At 42.7% G+C, this 22,617-nt stretch overlaps 1 protein-coding gene across 9 annotated transcripts in view; it reads left to right on the top strand.

The window, feature by feature from the left end:
* Positions 1-22,617, top strand: part of CUNH3orf67 (chromosome unknown C3orf67 homolog) — a 231,407-nt gene that overhangs the window by 159,791 nt on the left and 48,999 nt on the right. For 6 of the 9 annotated variants that reach the window (XM_031344479.1, XM_031344473.1, XM_031344516.1 and 3 more), the window contains one exon: positions 17,420-17,623. In XM_031344479.1, the coding sequence (XP_031200339.1) occupies positions 17,420-17,623 (204 nt within the window). Of the gene's footprint in view, positions 1-17,419; positions 17,624-20,819; positions 20,929-22,617 lie in introns of those variants that run through there. The other 3 variants (XM_031344500.1, XM_031344510.1, XM_031344530.1) reach the window with 2 other exon arrangements.

Genomic DNA, 22,617 nt, shown 5'->3' with positions numbered 1-22,617 from the left:
GAAAGAAAGAAAGAAAGAAAGAAAGAAAGAAAGAAAGAAAGAAAGAAAGAAAGAAAGACAGAAAGAGAAAGAGAGAGAGAAAGAGGGAGGAGGGAGGGAGGGAGAAAGGGAGGGAGGGAAGAAGGGAAGAAAGAAGGAAGGAACAGAGGGAGGGAGGGAGAGGGAGGGAAGGAGGGAGGGAGGGAGGGAAGGAGGGAGGGAGTGAAATTTGAGTTTAATTACCCAAGAATTGTCTTTCTGAGTGCTTTTGGAGGCCAGGTGTATATGGTGTGCAGGGTTTTCATGATTGTTGGCTGAAAGACACTGGCCCTTGTTACACATAGATCCATGACTACTACTGACAGAAAATACAATCTAAACTCTGAGAAGTTGGTCCTTTTGAATTACTGTATTGTAGTTTATGTTGTGTGAGCTGATACCACATCCTCTACACTTAGCCAAGTGTTCTAGGTCTTCCCATGGCTGTCTTTACATTTGAATTTTCCCCTTGTGTAGTAGACATATGGTACAAAATATCATAAATTGGGAATGAGCAGGGTAGCTGAGTGTGTACTACTTCACACTCCCATTTGATTCCTGCTTACTCCTCATTTGTGTCGTTACTCCTGTGTCCCCAGTGAATCAGAGCAAGATCTCCCAAGGATGCGTAGCACACCAGTGGAGAGATTCCCCAAGATGCTAGCATACCATTAGTTACTGTTTTAAATGGCAGTTCCAGGAACTAAAGCTTGTTGCAAGCACAATGGAAAGGAAGTGAATCCTCAAATTAAAATGTCAGTTAAAGTTAACTCAGAAGAATGGCCTTTCATACTATTCCTGCTGTCATATAGGACTCCAAAACGACTTCTAGAACTCTACTTACATCCGGAAAACACAAGAGCAAAAATAAGTGTGAGAATGCCAAACGCTCTCCAGTTAGGATGATGTAGAACTGATTAACTTTTTTTATTTAATCTTTTATTTATTTATTTATTTATTTATTTACCCTCTAGATTTTATCCACGTCCTGGTCCACCCTCTGACTGTTTCATATCCCATACCTCCTCCCCGCCCCCTCCCCACCACGCACTCCCAACCCCACCAAACCTCTAAACTCACTGGGGCCTCCAGTCTCTTAAAAGTTAGGTGCATCTTCTCTGACTGAACCCAGACCTGGCAGTCCTCTGCTGTTTATATGCTGGGAGCCTCGTATCAGCTGGTATATGCTGCCTGGTGGGTGGTCCAGTATCTGAGAGGTCTCGGGGGTCCAGGTTAATTGAGACTGCTGGTCGTCCTACAGGGTCACCCTTCTCCTCAGCTTCTTCCAGTTTTTCCCTAATTCAACCACAGGGGTCAGTAGCTTCTGCCAATTGGTAGGGTGCAAATATCTGCATCTGACTCTTTAAAAAAAAAAAAAACTTTTATTGCATTATGATGAGAAAAGTTACATGATTTCAATTTATCTGAATTTGTTAACATTTAAAAACATATTTCAATTAAATAGAATTGAATCACATTCTTGTTTCCCTTTTGTACCACTGCTCCTCCCAGAGCCCCCCCTTCAATACCTACAATATCTTTTTTGTCATATTCCTTAAAATTTATAGACTATTATAACAATAAAAATAAGTATTATAAAAAATGTTTGATATAAAACAACAATCAATTTAACAGTCTTATGTAGGTGCTCGTCTACAGCAATAGTGAAAATACATTTTTCTCAATATAAATTTTAAATAACTCCAAACATATTCGCTGTATACTTAAAAATAATACATCACTACTAGTATTTTCTTAAATGAACATGAATATATAAAGTCTTTTTGTTTGTTTTGTATTTAATAGAGTTTAAAATCTTGGCTCTTACTGTGGTACAAGCCCAAAATAAGAACAATTTTTAGACATTGGGTTTCATTGTAATACGGCTATAATACAATGACCCTGCATCTGACTCTTTCAGCTGCTTGTTGGATCTTTTGGAGGGCAGTCATGCTAGGTCCCTTTTTGTGAGTTCTCCATAGCCTCAGTAATAGTGTCAGGCTTTGGGGCCTCCCCTTGACCTGGAACCCACTTTGGGCCTGTCACTGGGCCTTCTTTTCCTCAGGACTCTCTCCATTTCCATCCCTGCAGTTCTTTCAGACAGGAACAATTATGGGTCAGAGTTTTGACTGTGGGACGGCAACTCCATCCTTCACTTGATACCCTGTCTTTCTACTTGAGGTGGATTCTATAAGTTCCCTCTCCCCCACTGTAGGGCATTTCATCTAAGGTCCCTTCCTTTGAGTCCTAAAAGCCTCTCACCTCCCAGGCCTCTGGTACATTCTGGAGTGTCCCCCCAACCTCCTACCTCCCAGGGTATCCTGTATCTATTCTTTCTTCTGGCCCTCAGGCCTTCAGTCCTTTTCCTCCACCCGATACCAGGTCAGGTTCCCCTCTTCCCCTCCCCATCTTCTTTCCCTCCCAGGTTCCTTCGTCCCTCCCCCCTTGTGATTGCTTTCTTCTCCCTCCCAAGTGAAACTGAGGAGTCCTCACTTGGGCACTTCAGCTTGTTGACCTTTTTGAGTTCTGAGGACTGTATTTTGGATATTCTGTACTCTTTTTTGGCTAATATCCACTTATTAGTGAATACATACCAAACAAGTCCTTTTGAGTCTGAGTTATCTCACTCAGAATGATATTTTCTAGTTCCATCCATTTGCCTGCAAAACTCAAGATGTCCTCATTCTTAATAGCTGAGTAGTATTCCATTGTGTAAATGAAACACATTTTCTGTATCCATTCTTCTGTTGTGGGACTTCTAGGTTGTTTCCAGCTTCTGGCTATCACAAACAAGGCCACTATGAACATAGTGGAACACATGCCCCTGTGGCATGATGGGGCATCTTTTGGGTATATTCCTAAGAGTGGTATTGCTGGGTCTTCAGGTAGATCTATTTCCAGTTTTCTGAGGAACCTCCATATTGATTTCTAGAGTGGTTGTACCGGTTTGCAATCGCACCAGCAATGGAGGCCTTAGACTTTGTCATGTGGTACCCAGAAGCATATATCACGGTCACAGTCTGAAGAAACTTATAACCATTGTTCCAGTTAAGAAAGAAAAACAGTAACGCCTCAGAGGTCCTACTGTGTTTGGTTCCTGACCATTCTTGTCAAAATTCTGTAACTGCTATCTGCAAGATAAGTTTTACCACTGTATCTCTCTAATGCTCGCTCTCATAGCATTTTGTTGGTCAGAGTCAATAGCACATTCGTGGTTGCATAGTTTTCCTGTATGAAACATCATTTATTATCAGTTTTACTAGTCATAGGGGTAGTATTCAGTTGGGAACTATCAATATATCTTTGGTGAAATTTTAGACTTTTACTAAAACTTGGTTGGAACTTCTGTTTCTTACTATAGGGTTTAGGTTATTTATAGCTCTCCTCATCCCTGTTACCTTGGGTCAGTATTATTTCATTTCTAAAACAGTAATGTGGAAGTGTTACTTTCTAATCTATAGAAAGGTTTCCTGTGAACATGATCTGCATGCTTCAGGCTTGACTCACATTTTTGGCCTGAAGATTGGAGTATACTACATTATTACCCAGTATTGTAAAGGCCCAAATTAGACATGATCTTCCCCCATGAAGCTTCCCTGGACTCACAAGCTCTGAGTCGCCATTGGTATTGTGCCCTGTCACCTACCACTCCCTTTAAAGTGGGTGAGTAGTACAATACACTCGGTGTAGTTTGAAACAGTACAGAGGAAGGATGCTTTTGTAGACTCCATCTTAGAATAAAACTCAGGGCCCAGCCAAAGCTAGACAGGTACTCTATTGTAGAACTAAACCTTTGCTCTTGACTCACCCCATATTTGGAGTTTTTACAGCACAGTGTTTCTGCTGTACAGTCAGAGTCATGTGTAGTCACGATGGAGAGATTTATAAGCTCCAGAGCTAGAAGAACTTCAGGGTGTTCCTAACTCCCATCTGGGAAGAAGCAGTGAGATTCTTGGTCTGATCTGGTCATGGGGCTGAATCTCACTTCTCTCCACACTATAAATTGAAACTGAAGCTCCAAAATTTTGCAAGCAGATATTTAATCAATTATGCTACTCCACATTGAAATCTTGAAAAGAGACTAGTCAAAGACCATCGGGTTCAAAGGTTATTTTACATGCCATGTTTTATCTTAGCTAGAGTTAGTTTTCCTTGGCTGACAGCAGAGCCCGGTGTGGCTATCTGTGTGGTCCTTCATCCTTTGCTGTCTTACGGCAGTCTCATCCCAGAAGTCTTACTTGCTTTGCTGACTACAAGGCTCATGAGAGCAACAGCCATTCCTAATGCAGTGGTTCCTAACCTTTGGGTCATTACTCCTTTGGAAATGGAATGACCCTTTCACAGAGGTTGCCTAAAACCAACCTGCATATAAAATATTTACATGTTGCATAAAATTGCTACTCATAAAGTAACAAAATTATAACTATGAAGTAGCAACAAAATAATTTTATGTTGAGGGGTCACTACAACATGAGGAACTATATAAAAGGGCTGCAGCATTAGGAAGGTTGGGAACCCCTGCCTCAATGCCTTTGCAACTAATACTTGAAGATAGATGAATGAAAACAACAACCTGAAGGATGTAGGGAGCACAGAACTTGCCAGCTGAGCTGACAGCCTTCAGCATGTTGCCTTATTATAACAGAGCTGGCGGAAGCATCTCCCTTGCTACAGGGATGTTTGGAGGCAAAATTAGGTTCCTGCTAACATGCTGAGCCCTTCAGAGTTAGAGTGACACGAAGCACCAGCCCTCTCAGGGTGTGGGTGATCCAGTGAGACACTCTCTTATGTGTGGAGTCCCCTTGATGTGAAGACTGTACTGCAGGCCTCCTTTAAAAATAATAAGGACATGCTCCTAGAGGGGTTGCAGGAGTTCAGACCTATGCACATCTGAGTGATCAGTAGCCTAACATTCCCTGAAGAAAGCGGGCCTAACAAGACCACCAGTCTGACTCTGCATAGGCCGAGACAGGCTCCCAGGGTATGGAGAGAGCCAGAGACAAGATAAACCCTGCCTGGAACTGTAGGAGTCTGACAGGAATGAGCCCAAGACAGATGACACCCCCAAGTGGGACCATTCTAGCAGGCCTGGGGATAAGCAAAGCCAAGATGAGCACCACACAGGCCCATGGGGTCAGACCGTGCCCAAGATGACCCCTGCCTGGTATCATAATGCACAGGTTGGGCATAGTACTCCTGAGACTACACCTGAAACTCAGGGACCTCCAGGTGCCACTAAGAGGAGCAAGTACATGGTAGAAAAATGGAAGAGAAGAGAAACAGAAGCTGTGTGCACAATGAAGAGAGGCTGAACTGGAGACTCAGAGCTAGTGACGAACATCCTGATGTTAGTAGCCACTGATGCCACCCAGGACTATGTCTGGGTCCATTACCCTGCAGCAGCAGGCGGTCTGTTACCACCAAAGGCCAGGCAAACATCCCTAGTCTAAGCTGCCATGCAGTGACATGCTGATGTCTGAAGGCTGTGCTGAACTGGCCCCACCCCTAACCTGGGCACCATGGGAAAGCAGGCTCTGGAGGTGAGAGAACAGGAGCGCTGACCCTGCCCCAGCCAGCTATGGCAGTCGGGAGAGCAGGCCCTGTACATGGCCTAGGAAGCACAGTAGAGCTGGCTCTGGTTGTACGAAAACCATCCCCAAGGGTATATACATAGGAGAGCTGGCCCTGACACTAGACTTGTGTGGTGGCACAGACAAGGAAGAAATCTCCTCCTCTCCCTTCACCCTCACTACCTGCAGCAGGCAGCAGAGCTGTGCCTGCCCCTCACCTGCTGTAGCATTTGGGAGAGCAGGCCGTGCACCTTGCCTGGGTAGCATAGTAGAGCAGACCCTAATGGTGGGGGTGTAAGTGAGCTGCCCCTGAGGATGTAAGTATGGGAGAACTGGCTTTGTCCCTCACTGGCTGCAACATTCAGGAAAATGGGCCCTGGACCCTGCCTGGGCAACCCCAGGGACATGAGAGTGGGAGAGTTGGCTCTGCCCTTTACCAGCTGTGGCATTGGATAGTCCACCTGGGGCAAGGCAGGAGAGTTCTCCCCAGTGGTGTGGATGTGGGAGAGCTGGTGGGTTGACCAGCTCAGATATTTCTCAGGCCCAGATTCAGGGCTTTGAATTGCCCACCCCAACATCTACCCTATCCATGAACTGCTGGAGTGCATAAAGGAGTTGGTCCTACAGATCCAAAAGTACAAGAGCTCCGTGACACAGGGCAGCAACAGGATATCAGAGAGGAGTCCCAGAGAGGGTCCAATATTGATAGCAGAAGCCAGAGGCCTTGTTCCAGACCAATGAGTCATTTCAATGTACATTTGCAAGCAAAGAAGCATGGACAAGAGTATTTATTCTGTGGGACACAGTGACACACTACAGCTTCCACAATGAGATTTCTTTTTTCTTCTGTTGAGGGAGAGGCTGCAAAGGAGAGTAGGTGTGGGGGAAGGGAGAGATGAGTGGGACTGGGGTTCATGATGTGAAATTCACAACGTTAAAAAAAATAGTAAGGAAAATAAACAATTTGGTCTTTCTTGTGATTTTGAAATGGCTTAAAAGATTGCGAACCAAAACTGTCCTGGAGAACTAAGTTAATGACCTGTCTGCCACCAGTTGCTCTATCTACAACCTTGGGAGAAGCTGCTTCCTTCCCTGTGTCCCTTCTAGATGGCAGTTTATTTCCTTATGAAATAAAATCATGAGAATGCATAGTTTTAAGAAAGCTTAATGTAAAAAGGCCTGACATGGAAAGGAGTGAGTCTCAGTAAGCACTTGTGGAATAAATCACGCCATCTTCTTTATATTCACTACTGCAGATTACTGTGGTAGCCCAGGCATGTAGCTATTCCTCACCCCAGGCTTCAGTACTGCCCATGGTGGAAGGATCTTACTAATGACCATGAATCCCACAGGCGGCAAACTTGATTAGCTATCAGTGTCGCCATGAACTTCAGTGAGGCATCCTCTAATTCTCCTGGACAGTTAATGATAGTCAGTCCCTTGTGTGCTGACTATCCCAGTCCTCTCTGCAACAGAAAATGAGGGAAGGGAAGAGCAATAATGGATTACAAGAATTGATGGTCAATGCTAAGGTCCAGCAGGAGCGTTTCCCCACTGAGCTGTGTATTCCCAGACAACCCATTGGATCAAACCCATTTAAACCCATTTAAAGGTTTAAACTGTCCTCAATTTTTAAGTCTCAACCATATTATTTTCTATCTTTTGTTTTATATCACACATAATTTTAATATAGTTATTCATGAAGGTACATGTATTAACTATGACAATAACATACAGACAAGATAATCAACTTTTAAAGAAAAAAATATTTATTTTGGCTCACAGTTTGAAGGTTTCAGTCCATGATTGGTTAGGCCCATTGTCTGGGGGCCTGTGGACAACACATACAACAGCAGCATATGGCAAAACTTGGGAAAGTGAAGGAAGATACAGGGGGGGCACCCCACAATCCCCTTTAAGAGGATGGCCAAGGTAACCTGAGACCATTCAGTAGCCCACCTCTCAAAAGTTACAGGAATTTTCAGACACTCTGTAACCTCCATGGCGACCAAGCTACAGAGCATCTTCACCACGTGCGAGGGAGTGAAGCACTGGCAGGTGCTCCCACTCCTTTTCCCAGCTTCTGACATCTTAATCCACTGTGCAAGTCTGTATTTGCCTACTCTGCACTTGTCAGATAATGGAATAACGTGATACGTGGCCGCTACATGTGACTGCTTTCAAGGTCCTGTACACTGGAGTGTAATGAACTCTTAATAGCTTTTATGGCTGAGTTACATTATATAAAATGGATAAATAAACTTCCATAGGTTAGTTGATGGGCATTTGGCTATTTTCACCTTTTGACCATTTGAAACAATGCTGCTGTGACATTTGTATACACCATTGTGGGTTGTTTTGTTTTTCTATGTGGTGTGTGTGTGTGTGTGTGTGTGTGTGTGTGTGTGTGTGTGTGTGTGTGTGTGTAAGAAAATATGAGTTTTGGGATCACATTGTGTATGTTCTGGCATGGATGTTTTGGTCTCATGAGCACTCTATCCTTAACATTTTGAGAAAATATAAACTTGTTTATCTGGATTAGCCACTGCATTTATGTTTTCTCCCAGCAGTGTGTCCAGGGTCTCCCTTTTCTTTTATTAGATATTTTCTTTGTTTACATGTCATATGACATCCCCTTTCCAAGTTTCCCCTTCAAAAAAAAAGAAGAAAAAAACCTGTTCCCTCTCCCCTCCCCCTACTCACCACCCCACCCTCTCCCATTTCCTGGCCCTGGCATTCCCCTACACTGGGGCATAGAACCTTCTCATGGCCAAGGGCCTCTCCTGCCCCTGATAACCAACTAGGCCATCCTCTGTTATACATATGCTGCTAAAGCCATTAGTTCCACCATGTGTACTCTTTGGTTGGTGGTTTAGTCCCTGGGAGATCTGAGGGTACTGATTAGTTCATATTGTTCATCGTAAGGGGCTGCAAACCCTTCAGCTCCTTGGGTCCTTTCTCTAGCTTCTTCTCTGGGGACCCTGTACTGAGTTCAGTGGATGGCTGTGAGCCTCTACTTCTGTATTAGTCAGGTACTGTCAGAGCCTCTCAGGAGACAGCTATATCAGGCTCCTGTCAGCCAGCACTTCCTGGCATCCACAATAGTGTCTAGATTTGATGATTGAATATGGGAAGGATTCCCAGGTGGAGCAGTCTCTGGATTGTCCTTCCTTCACTCTCTGCTCCATAGTTTGTCTCTGCAACTCCTTCCATGGGTATTTTGTTCCCCCTTTTAAGAAGGAATGAAGTATCCACACTTTGGTCTTCCTTCTTCTTAAATTTCATGTGATTTGTGGATTGTACTTTGTGTATTCCAATCTTCTGGGCTAATATCTACTTATCAGAGAGTACATACCATGTGTGTTCTTTTGTGATTGGGTTACCTCACACAGGATGATATTCTCCAGATCCATCCATTTCCCTAAGAACTTCATAAATTCATTGTTTTTAATAGCTGAGTAGTACTCCATTGTGTAGATGTACCACATTTTCTGCATCCATTCCTCTGTTGAGGGACATCTGGGTTGTTTCCAGTTTCTGGCTATTATGACTAAGGCTACTATGAACATAGTGGAGCATGTGTCCTTATTACATGTTGGAGCATCTTCTGGGTATAGCTGGGTCCTCTGGTAGTACTATGTCCAATTTCCGGAGGAATCACCAAACTGATTTCCAGAGTGGTTGTACCAGCTTGCAATTCTACCAGCAATAAAGGAGTGTTCCTCTTTCTCCACAACCTCTCCAGCATCTGCTGTCACCTGAGTTTTTTATCCAAGCCATTCTGACTGGTGTGAGGTGGAATCGTGGGGTTATTTTGATTTGCATTTCCCTGATGACTAAGGATGTTGAACATTTCTTTAGGTGCTTCTCAGCCATTTGGTATTTGTCAGTTGATAATTCTTTGTTTAGCTCTGTACCCCATTTTTAATAGGGTTATTTGGTTCTCTGGAGTCTAACTTCTTGAGTTCTTTGTATATATTGGATATTAGCCCTCTATCAGATATAGGGCTGGTAAAGATCTTTTCCCAATCTGTTGGTTGCCCTTTTGTCCTATTGTTCTATTGTCTTTTGCCTTACAGAAGCTTTGCAACTTTATGAAGTCCCATTTGTCAATTCTTGATCTTAGACCATAAGCTATTGGTGTTCTGTTCAGGAAATTTTTCCTTGTGCCCATGTGCTCAAGGCTCTTCCCCACTTTCTTTCCTATTAGTTTCATTGTATCTGGTTTTATGTGAATCTTCTTGATCCACTTGGACATGAGCTTTGTACAAGGAGATATAGGTATGGATCGATTTGCATTCTTCTACATGCCAGTTGAGCCAGCATCATATGTTGAAAATGTTGTCTTTCTTCCACTGGATTGTTTTAGCTCCTTTGTCAAAGATCAAGTGACCATATGCTACGCCCACTCGTCTACTCCAGTAAAGTCTGCAGTGTCAGGCTTGAAGGCCTGATCATGGACCAGAAGCTTATGGCTTCAAAGGGAGTTTGCCTCCTGGATATTCAGTCAGTCGCTTTCATCTCCTAACTCAGACGTGTTCCAGATTAGTCTTTCCAATCATCAACATGGTTTCTTATTCAAGCATAAAAGAGCCCCAAGAAATGATTCGTAAATAGTTAAAACTAAGATTAAACATTGTTCCCTGGCCAGCACAGCATTCCAATATATCCTAATTTATTACCAAGCTGTTGTTAGCTTGGAATTTCTCACAAGGAAGCTGTCTTATCAGACAGGGTGTCCTCAGAGTTAGGAATAGAGGTCAGGCACTATTGCTAACTGTAAACATAGAATTCTCAGAGCAGTCTCACAGAAGACAGAATTGTTTTACATACCAGAGAGTAATTGAAGGGCTTCCCTCACTTAAGAGCATTCTCAGGAACTGCTAGATTGGGACTTCCTGGTGCTTGCCTCTGACAGACCCAGAGAATTAGCTTGGGACTGCCAAGATAGCCCCAGCAGGAAGGGCACCACTGTTCTTCTGCCTTGCACCTGGATGCCTGATCTTACCGACCTTGATATGACCATCACTTGCCTACTTGACTTCTGTCTTGCTGTCTGATCTTACTGACCTTGATATGGCCCTCACCTGCCTACATGACTTTTGTCATTCACCCTGTTTTCTAATACTAAATAAGCCTAGTTTTCACTTTGTGCACATACACATTCAGATTCCAGATTCGAGCATTCGAGACAGAGCATTTAAGCTTCAAGCCTCATGCAGTCTGCAGCACCCCCCCTCCGGGCCTAGAGCACTAGGGCCCCGGGGGGGTGGGGGGGGCAGTGCACCGCCCGTCCAGAAGAGGTGGCTGCTTTAGACCCAGTATGTTTCAGGTGGCCTCAGATGTACCTTGACCACTGAGTTGCCAGATTTTTCTTTTCTCTTTTGTAAAGACTGTAAAAGTCTGATGGCATTTTTAAGAAATAGACTCAGACTCAACACTTCCTTGTGTCAACTCTGTCACTCACCAAATTCTTTGCTCACCTGACCAGAACTCTCATCCTGCCAAACATGAGGTCCCCGTAGCAACCCAGTCCATGGCAACCATAGGTCTGTGGGTTCATTTCTTGGTCTTCAATTCTATTCCATTGATCCACCTACCTGTCATTGTACCAATACCATGCAGTTTTTATCACAATTACTCTGTAGTACAGCTTAAGGTCCAAGATGATGATTCCACCAGATGTTCTTTTATTGTTGAGAATAGTTTTCACTATCCTAGGTTTTTTGTTATTCCAGATGAATTTGCAAACTGCTCTTTCTAAGTCTGTGAAGAATTGAGTTGTAATTTTGATGGGGATTGCATTGAATCTGTAGATTATTTTTGGCAAGATGGCCATTTTTACTATATTAATCCTGCCAGTCCATAAGCATGGGAGTTCTTACCATCTTCTGAGATCCTTCCTTCTTCAGAGACTTGAAGTTCTTGTCAAACAGATCTTTTACTCACTTAGTTAGAGTCACACCAAAGTATTTTATATTATTTGTGACTATTGTGAACGGTGTTGTTTCCCTAGTTTCTTTCTCAGCCTCTTTATCCTTTGTGTAGAGGAAGGCCACTGATTTCCTTGAGTTAATTTTATATCCAGCTACTTTGCTGAAGTTGTTTACCAGGTTTAGGAACTCTCTGGTGGAATTTTGGTGTCAATTAAGTATACTATCATATCATCAACAAACAGTGATAATTTGACTTATTCGTTTCCAATTCGTATCCCTTTGATCTCCTTTTGTTGTCTAATTGCTCTGGCTAGGACTTCAAGTACAATATTGAATAGGTAGGGAGAGAGTGGGCAGTCTTGTCTAGTCCTGGATTTTAGTGGGATTGCTTCAAGTTTCTCTCCATTTAGTTTGATGTTTGCTACTGGTTTGCTGTATATTGCTTTTACTATGTGTAAGTATGGGCCTTGAATTCCTGATCTTTCCAAGACTTTTATCATAAAGGGATGTTGGATTTTGTCAAATGCTTTCTCAGCATCTAATGAGATGATCATGGTTTTTTTCATTGAGTTTGTTTATATAGTGAATTATATTGATGGATTTCCGATATATTGAACCATCCCTGCATCCCTGGGATGAAGCCTACTTGATCATGATGGATTATCGTTTTGATGTGTTCTTAGATTCGGTTTGCAAGAATTTTATTGAGTACTTTTGCATCGATATTCATAAGAGAAATTTGTCTGACATTTTCTTTCTTTGTTAGGTCTTTGTGTGGTTTAGGTATCAGAGTAATTATGGCTTCATAGAACGAATTGGGTAGAGTACCTTCTGTTTCTATTTTGTGGAATAGTTTGAGGAGTATTGGTATTAGGTCTTCTTTGAAGGTCTGATAAAACTCTGCACTAAACTCATCTGGTCCTGGGCTTTTTTTGGTTGGGAGTCTATTAATAACTGTTTCTATTTTATTAGCAGATATGGGACTGTTTAGATTGTTTATCTGATCTTGATTTAACTTTGGTACCTGGCCCTTTAAGTTGGAGGTCTTCACTCTCTTTTATACCTGTTTTACTTAGGTTTGGTCTTCTCATGGTGTCCTGAATTTTCTGGATGTTTTGGGTTAGGAACTTTTTGCATTTTGTGTTTTCTTTGACTGTTGTGTCAATGTTTTCTATGGTTATCTTCTGCACCTGAGATTCTCTCTTCTGTCTCTTGAATTCTGTTTGTGATGCTTGCATCTATAGTTCCTGACTTCTTTCCTAGGTTTTCTATCTCCAGAGTTGTCTCTCTTTGTGATTTCTTAATTGTTTCTACTTCCATTTTTAGGTCTTGGATGGCTTTGTTCAATTCCTTCCCTTGTTTGGTTGTATTTTCCTGTAATTCTTTAAGGGACTTTTGTGTTTCCTTTTTAAGGGCTTGTACCTGTTTACCTGTGTTCTCCTGTATTTCTTTAAGGGAGTTATTCATGTCCTTCTTAAATTCCTCTATCACCATCATGAGATATGATTTTTGATCCAAATCTTGCTTTTCCAGTGTTTTGGGATACTCAGGACTTGCTGTGGAGGGAGTACTAGGTTCTGATGAAGCCAAGTAGTCTTGGTTTCTGTTGGTAAGATTCTTGCATTTGCCTTTCACCATCTTTTGATCTCTGGTGTTAGATGTTCTTGCTGTCTCTAGCTGGAGCTTGTTCGTCTTGTGGGTCTGTAAGCCTGTGTCAGCACTTCTAGGAGATCAGCTCTCCTCTGGTCAGACCTGTGTGCAGAAGGCTGTGGATCAGCCTTCCCTCCTAAGTCCTGGGGTCAGAGTACTCCCTGGAGATAAGCTTTCTGCTTGCAGGAAAGGTGCACAGAGGGCTGTGGATCCGCTGTCCCTCCTACGTGTAGATGGAGGTAGAAAGGACTCTGTCCCAGCTGCCCTGCCACTTCTGGGGCCTGCGCCTTCTGACAGGTCCCGCTTTCCAGGGTCTCCCTTTTTCGCAGTTGGAACCACTTTGTGTAACCACTGTAACTGAGGTGCATACACCTCCTGACAGTGATGCTGATCACATTGCCATGTGCTTATTGTTATCGTGACTACTTCTTATGACTTTGAAATATATGCCTTTTTAGTGGTTTTTCATTGGAATGTAAATGTTGTTCCTCTTGTGATATTTTTCTCAAAGCTTCTTAAATGTGCTTTAATGTCCTACATTCTAACAATGGGAATAATCCATCAAGAAGACATAGTAATTGTAAATATGTGGAAGTCAAATTTGGGACTTTTTTCTTAACTTCATAAAACAAATACTGAGAATAAAAGGTGAGCAAGGTCAAGATCCAGTAATAGTAATGACTCTGAGATTCCTTGCTCATCTTTAGATAGGCAGCAAAAACTAAATTTCAACAAAGAAACATCAGATAAGCTATACCATAGATAAAGTGGACCCAACATATACAGAGAATATACACTTTTCTCAGAGGGCATGAACTTTCTCGAAAATAAACCATATTCTAGGTCACTAAGCAAACCCAAACAAATTCAAAAGGATTAAAATGGTTCCTTACATACTATCGGGTCATAACAGAATAAAACTAGAACTTAATGACAAGAGAAACCTCGCAAAGACATGGAGGTCTATTAGAGTGCTCTTGAATGACCCAGGAGGTCATTCAAGATATCAGTGGAAGTTTTTAAATTCTTAAAGTCAAATGAAAATTAAAGCACAACCACCACCCCTTGCATTGCAATGAGGTCAGTTCTAAGAGGAAAGTTTATAACTGTGAGTGCTTGCATTAAGAAATCTGAACAATCTCAAATAGCCTAAAGATGTACCTCAGAGCCAAAGAAATGAGAAGAACAAGGAAACCTCAGCAGAGTGGAGAAACAGCCTACGAAAGAATGGAAGGAATGCTCTTGCCAATCATACACATCAGGCAGGAGATTAACATCTAGAATATATAAAGAATTACAAAAACATAAACACCAGAAAAAGAAGCAAATCATCCATTCAGTAAATGAGCTGAGAAACTGAACAGATGGTCCTCAAAAGAAGAAGCACAAATAGCCAATAAATATTTGAAAGGATGTTTAAATCTTTAGCTATCGGGAGATTGCAAAGTAAAGCTTCGTGGAGAGTTCATTTTACTTTATCAGAATGACTATCATCAGGAAAATAAGCAGTCACCCTTACATACTGCTGGCAGGAATGTAAACCAGGCCAGCCACTGGTTTCAGTGTGAAAGTTCCTCTAAAAACTAAAATCTACCCTGTGTCCTTAGTGTAATCCTAAGGACATACCCAAAGAGTGCTAGTCACCATACAGAGATACTTGTACACTCCTGTCTGTTGCTACTCTGTTCACAAAAGCCTGGGTATCTATCAAAGATGAATGGGTAAAAAGAAGACGGCACTTATACACAATAAAATTTTATTTGATGTTAAGAGAAGAGTGACATTTGCAGGGAAACTGGTAGAACTGAAGATCATTATGTTAAGCAAAATAAATCAGATAGAAAGACAAATATTATATGTTTACTCTTATATATGGACTTAGAAGGGTCTGGGGTAAGAAGATAGAAGGGAGCTATGAGAGGGAGAGAGAGGGAGGAAGAGAGACAGAGAGACAGACAGAGAGAGAGAGAGAGAGAGGGGGGGGGGAGGAGGGAGAGAGAGGGAGGAAGAGAGACAGAAAGAGAGAGAGAGGGAAGAAGGGAGAGAGAGGGAAGAAGAGAGATAGAGAGACAGAGAGAGAAAGAGAGAGAGAGAGAGAGAGAGAGAGAGAGAGAGAGAGAGGAAGGGAATCTTAAGTGAGGGAGAAAGGAAACTTTCTCTGAAAGTTTCCTAAAGTTTCCTTAACTGAAACCAGTGGCTGGTCTGGTTTACATTCCTGCCAGCAGTATGTAAGGGTGACTGCTTATTTTCATGATGAGCCAGGAAATGGCTGTGATAGCGATGGCAAGGGATACTGTCTTCAGTATGTAAAGATGTTTTATAAATCAATAAGAAAACCATAATATGAGTTCTTAATATGACCAAGTATAGACATGACAAAGTACATACAAAGCATTTCCATGACACCTTAAAAAAATCATTTCATGTATGGGGAGAGTGTTCTTCTGGAGCCATGGATTTATTTGAGGCTCCCCAACAACACTCCAAAAAGTCTGCTCATCATATTATCAAACAGCAGTATTTTAAAAATTCAAGTTAGGGAGATGGCATTGTCTTATTAGAAATGATTTGGTGTCTTGGGAACTCCAAGAATTGTTTTCAAAATTACATTTTTTCATAAAATAATAAAAAAGAAAATGCAGTAGCTAACTCAAAGTGTTCTCCAAGAAAATAAGTAAAGGTCTCCATGGGAGGATCTGAACATTCTCATGTGTCATAGGAAGTCCTATGACTACAACCAAGATTACTAGATATGCCAGGAACTTTCAAAATTACTTTTAATGTATGTACTTTTCTATGTATTAGACTTGAGTGTAAAGTACATTGCTCATATGGAAGGCCAAGTTTTTAGGCATGGTTTAAGCCACAGTAAAGGAAACAAAATGTGTTCAAGTTTTCATATACTAGTTCCTGTCCTGTACATTGAAGTAAGATTTATGTGCTGTCAAAATGGATCAGCAAGTAAAGGCGCTCGCTGCCAAGCCTGACAGCCCAAGTTCAATCTCTGTGACCCACATGGTAGAAGGAGAGAACTGACTCTGCCTAGCTGTCCTCTGACTTCCACATGAACTCCATGTCACTCATGGGTATACACACACACATACACACACTATAAAACATAACTTTTAATAATTAAAAGAAGAAATAATGTTTATTTGTGTTAGCATCTGGGGACTTACAAATCCACCCATTACCTTATGTCTTAATTAGGGTTTTACTGCTGTGAACAGACACTATGATGAAGCCAACATTTAATTGGGGCTGGCTTACAGGTTCAAAAGTTCAGTCCATTATCATCAAGGCATGAGCATAGGAGCATCTAGGCAGGCATGGTTCAGTAGGTGCTGAGAGTTCTACATCTTCATCTGAAGGTTTCTAGCAGAATACTCCTTCCAAGCAACTACAAAGAACATCTTAAAGCCCACACTCACCAGTGCCATTCCTACACCAAAAAAGGCCACACCTACCCAAACACCTTCTAATAGTGCCACTCCCTGGGCTGAGCATACACAAAGCGCCCCACCTTCTAAGCTGGGTCGTTGTCTCGAAAGGGAGTTTCTCTTTACAGAGCTCCTTCTAAGTTGGCTGTGGTGACTTGCACCTGCAGCCTCAGCACTCAGGAGGCTCAAGTAGGAGAATTTCTGTGACTTCAAGGCCATCCTGGGCTATGGGGAAAAACTTTCTCTAAAACGCATCAGTAGTAAACAGATAAATTCATATAATTAAACACTGCTCTGAGTTTAGGCCCTGAAGTTAAATACCTACAAATCTTCACCGTGGGAATCCAGCTGGAGTCAGGCAGTCATGGCAGCAATCTGTGCAGAGCTCATGGCTGACTAGTCAGTCACAGGGCAGTAGTTAGACAGCTCCAATTGAGACAAATGCTAAAAGTCAAAACTTTTAAATTCTATGAGAACACATAATAGAGGAGCTGGTCCCATTTGTTACTGTCAGAAAAAGCCTCCCCCAGGAAGAGTCATATCTGTTAGCCAGCCAGGCAGCCAGAGGGGACTAGCATTCACAGGCAAATGAAGGCAGATGCTGGTTTGATGCTTTTGAGGTCCCTCCTGAAGGCAATGTGCCTGTGTCCTAGGAGCAAAGGTAGGTGGGTGGATAGAGTAGCCTCTCATGAAGGTGTGAAGAGCACTTGGGCCTCTGTTGAAGGTAGGGCAGTAGTCACACTTATTGATAGCTCAGAAAATTGAAACCGCAATACTCTCATCTCTCTTTCTCTTTCTGGGTCAGGAATACAACTGGAGAAACTATCAGCCCAGCCAGATGAGCGAATCTGAGCTGCAGATGCTGGCAAGCCTCAGGCGGCAACAGAATGAAGACCTAGAGGACACTGGAGCTCCTCACGGCCTAAGCGCATCCCAGGTGGACAACTGTAATGTCAGCATCAGTACCAGCAGTGATGACACGACCACGTGGAACTCTTGTCTCCCACCTGTGAGTCCTGTACTTTGCATCTGTTCCCTTGCCTTCAAAACAAGCAAGGCCAGACTTATCTGGGGAAAGTAGAGCAAAACTGAGCCACAGACCGTGAGATGCGCAGACCATGAGATGCATGCAGAGCTCATTCTGAAACGGGCTTTTACGGGAGGGGCAGATAGTGGAGGATGGCATTGTCACATCTTAGACTGTCTTATGCCCCCTTGGAAATGTGTGTATGATGATTGATTGTCTTTCGTTTTCTTTTTTCTGAACAATAGATGAGAACCAGGTCATTAATGAATACAAAGATCTACTTTGTTCAGTTCTGAAGGCTGAAAAGTCCAGGGTCTTTATGCATTGTCCCATGAAGGCAGGGAAAACAGAGCAGGCATGGGGTGCAGAAATATACTAACGGAAAGGGTCTCAATGAGTTGTTGACAAGAACTGGCTCCATAATGGGATTGATTCATTCATGAACTCAGAGCCTTTGCCCCCTAACTACATCTTAAGTATCCCACCTCTCTCTGCTTCATGTAGGTGATAAATGGTTCTGATATACAGACTTTGGGGAGAAATACACAAATCACAGCAGTGTATGAAATCATGCACTGAAATCGTCATTGACAATTCCTGCTTCTAGCACAAGCCCCTTGCCGCTTAAAAGTGACTTAGCAGTTTCAAATGAATTGCTTACCAAATGAAAGAACAAAGGGGAAAAACCACAGACACAGTAAATACTGCTCACCAGTGAGGACAGAGAGGAACCTTGTATAGACATTACTGATGTTCACTGACTGACTCCTCCCTGTGTTTGAAGGGCTTTGTTAGGAGCTGCAGATATTATTTTTAAAGATTGACATTGCCATGTGTTCACATGTTAAAACACATTAGTATAGTTGTGGCCTAGCAGAGAGGGAAATATAAAGTAACTTTGACTCAGGCTTGTACATAGCTATGAATGTAGCACAGTGATCAGGTCCTTGCCTGGCTATGTGACATCCTGGTCTCTGATCCCCAGTGCAGAAATGCATAAATAAACAAAAGCTGCTTCTTCTCATATATTCTGTCTGCAATCCCAACCGAAGAGCACAGGAAGATGAGGTTCCTGTGCTCTTGAGAGAACATGCAAGTAATCATGGACAATAAATAGCAAGAGAATAACTCTGACTTTCTACAGTACCAACATAGGTTCCTGACCATCCCTTGCCTACTTATTTAGGTGCCAAGTGGAAACAATAAAAGCTCCCATAATAGAAACATAAATTAGGGCCTGGGGAGACAGTTCATCATTTAAAACTACTCCCCTGCTCTTGTAGAGAATCTAGGTTTGGTTTCTAGCACCCATATGGTAACTCCAGTTCCAAGGTATCCTATGCCCAATTCTGACCTCCACAGGCACCAGACACACATGTGGTACACTTACAAACATGCAGACAAAACACTCAAACACATAAAATAAAAATTAATAACTCCTAAAAATGTTTTAAATTATGTTTTAAACCTATATAAGTATTAAGTTCAAATGTAGTAGACAGAAAATTAATTTCATATATTTAATATTTGTTTTGCAATCTATTCCTATGTTAGATCCAGTTGGTCCAGGCCTCCAACAGTTTTGTAGACATTGTACATCTCAAGAGCCTCTTAGCTCGTGGTCACATGTGTTAGTTACCTGAGGCCTTCCAGCTGCCATTAGCATTTCTACTTCCCATGAGAACACTGGAGATCTTGAGAAGTGGCCTGGCTGCCTTCCTGACTCTTGTTATTTTGAGTTTCTTGTCAAATAGGTGTTAGTGACATCCAATGGAAGATGAGGTTCCCGTGCTCTTGAGAGAACATGCAAATCATCGTGGACAATGAATCCATAAAGCCTCCAAGAGACTCAAAGGCAGACAGTCACCACCAGTGCTCACTTAGGTCCCTTTGACTCCATCTCCTTTGCCCCAAATTTTTCTTACTTAATTTGTGGTTTCATTAGATACAGCCATGGATACACAAAACTTTCCAGGCAGCCTCGGTGCTGGACAGTATCCATGTCCCCATGACTTTGGCCACAGACCATCCCCTCACCAGAGTAAAATTACAAGGGTCACTTGCAGACAGAAGTGAAACAGTGCCTTTTTTATAGAATATTCCCCAGCAGTTATTTAAGCCCCAGTTAACGAGAGAATAGCAGGCTCCGGATGGAGCCCATTTTGTCAGGAAGTGGCTCTGAAACCAGGAGTACAGAGGGCAAGCTGAGGAATGATTATTTATGGACTGAGAAGTGTGAACTCTTGGTTGCCCTGGATACTGGGTTCTCATCACTGTCCTGTTCTGGAAAAAAGAAAAAAAAAAAAGTAAAAAAACAGACGTCTCCTGCGTGACAAGTACCCTGCTTTCAAAGTGTACAGCCAAAAATAGCACCATTAGTAATGAACTTAATAACCTCTCTATTCAACCAAATGAGAAATTGGAAGGTCTATTTTTTAGACAGAAAAAAATTTAAAAATCCTACCTTTAGTATTCATAGGATATGTTTATTATTTCATCAGGTTCAGTTTGCTCCACTATTGGAACTATCAACAAATGGGAAATTGCATTCCTTAATGAACTCTGCATCCTGCTGCTCACGTGGAGTTTAAACAGAGCAATTTACAAGCATTGTTTCCGCTGCTCAGAGAGCTTGTGCCTTTCCTTTCTCCTGAGAAAAGGTGCAGAGATGGTGAGAAGCCAAATGACAGGCTTCCTGCATTTTGATGCCCTGCATTCTTTTGTCTTAGTGAATGGTGTTACTCCCAGTGGCCCCCTAGCCAGAAGGACTGGAAGACATCTCCCCTGTTGCCAAGTGTTCTTTCCCCCATATTCATATTGGTCTTCAGATTCTAAAGCTCTTCCATTTGTTTCTTTTTTATTAAGATTTTATTAATTTATTTTATTCTGTGTGTCTGAGTGCCTGCCTGCACATATGGATACTCACCGTGTGCATTCCTGGCGCTCTCAGAGGTCAGAGGAGGGTGTCAGCTCCACTGTAACTAGAGCTGTGAATGGTGCAAACCATAACATGGATGCTGGGAACCAAGCCCAAGTCTTCGGCAAGAACAGCATGTGCTCTTAGCTGATAAGCCATCTCTCCACCCCTTTGTTTCTTAACCCCTACTGCCTAACACCACACACTTGGCATGGTGCCATTTGTCTGATTTCTCATACCTCCTCATCTCCTTGCCTCTAGTCCAAGTGCCACAGGCTAAGGGTTAGGAGCACTCACTCAGAAGTCAGTGTCGTGAGTCAAGGCCAGCCTATTGCCTGGTAAAGCATATGGTGCTGAATTTGAAACACAGGTAAGCACTTAGTAAAAACCATAGTTGTCAGAGATGGCAGAGATGTTAAGAACACTTGTTGCTCTTGCAGGTGGTCAGAATTCTGTTTGCTATGCCCACAGCAGGCAGCTCACAGCTTCCTGAAACTCCAGCTCTAGAGGACCCAAAATCCTCATCTGGTCTCTAGAGATATTCACACACACACAGACATACACACATTAGCACAGTAAATTGTTTTAAAATTTTACTTCTCATTTTTCACACTGGACCTTTGTAAAGCCCAGATCTGCTCTGCTCTCCTCTCCATGTAAAGCTCTTCAGTGGCTCCCCGTTACCTCTGGAGTCTGGTGCTGAGGGATCCCTACACTCTGAGAGACCGCCCCTACCCCAGACTCACTTCTCCCTTCTCTCCACCGTTCCCTCCAAGCTTTCAAACCAGTTACAGTTCTGTAGCTTCACCGTGAGGATATCTGTGTCCCATGCACTGGATTGTCCCCAGAAAGCTCCAGGACTTTCTGTGGCTCTACTCTAGGCCTCACTGTGAAGGCCAGGACTATGGAGCTCCCATCCCAGACTCGCTCACTTGTGTTACACCCATTCATTCTGCGCCTATTTAGTACAGTGTTAGAGACTAGGCAGGGTGTTGGGGATAAACCTTGTTCCCATCCTAGGATGTTCACAGAGCCATAGAAGCTCTGTAATTCAGGATGATGAGTGGCAGTAAGACAAAGAACTATGGGAAGGTGTAGGAAGGAGCAATCCATATGAACATGGCCTGTAGGTACCAGGTGCGCTGTCAGACAGCATCACTTAGGTCAGTGCTCTGGAACGAGTGCAAGTTTACAAGCAGACAAAGGTGAGGAAGGCACTTCAGATTCCAGACAGTGGCAGCCTTCAGTCTGTGAAAATGAGGGCAGCATCTCTTCTTATGCCAGATACCCCTCTCTTCAGGACCCTGCCTCGCCCTCAGCTCACATAGAACTTGAGACTCCCCATTGCTGCCTAGCTCCATCCCATACAGTATACGCACAGGCGAATGACACTCTGCTCCAGCCACACTGTGTCCCTGTCCCTGTTCTCTGCCAGCCTGCAGGCTCTTCCATCCCACTTCTCCCTTTGGGACACACCCACTTGTTTGTTTGGATTTTGTTTGGGTTTGGTTGTTTCCGCTGCCTGCTCTGTTTACATGGTGGCTAACTTTTTATTAAAGAATCCTTTTACATTCATTTATCTGTGAAGGGTGCACACCATGGCACTGGCATAGAGGCAGGGGGACAGCCTGGCAGAGTTACTTCTCTTCCAGCATGGCAGTCCCAGAGATTGATTGAACCCAGTTGTCAGGCTCTGTGGAAAACACCATTACCTGCTGAGCTAGCCCCTAAATAATTTATTTTTAAATTGTTTTACACTCATTGCAGGACTGTGAGTTACAGAAATATCAGATAAATGTCCCTGTCCTCGCATACATTCAGCCTTCTGCTGTGTCAATAGGCTCAACTCTAGCGCTTAGCAACATTAAATATCCATTGTTACCAGTGGCCCCAGCCCTGGATATAGGACCCATAAAGACAAGGCAACATGAGGCAGCACAGCTGTTTGTCAGTCATGGATTAAATGAAACAATCAGTAACATGCCCACTAAATAATCCCTTTTTACTCTAATGTAAACTGATTTTCATCAGCTCTAAAATAAACATCAGCTTTTTTTTT

The sequence above is a fragment of the Mastomys coucha genome, unplaced genomic scaffold, assembly GCF_008632895.1.
Source record: "Mastomys coucha isolate ucsf_1 unplaced genomic scaffold, UCSF_Mcou_1 pScaffold10, whole genome shotgun sequence".
NCBI classification, from domain to species: Eukaryota; Metazoa; Chordata; class Mammalia; order Rodentia; family Muridae; genus Mastomys; species Mastomys coucha.
This window is presented reverse-complemented; position numbering and strand designations above follow the sequence as displayed.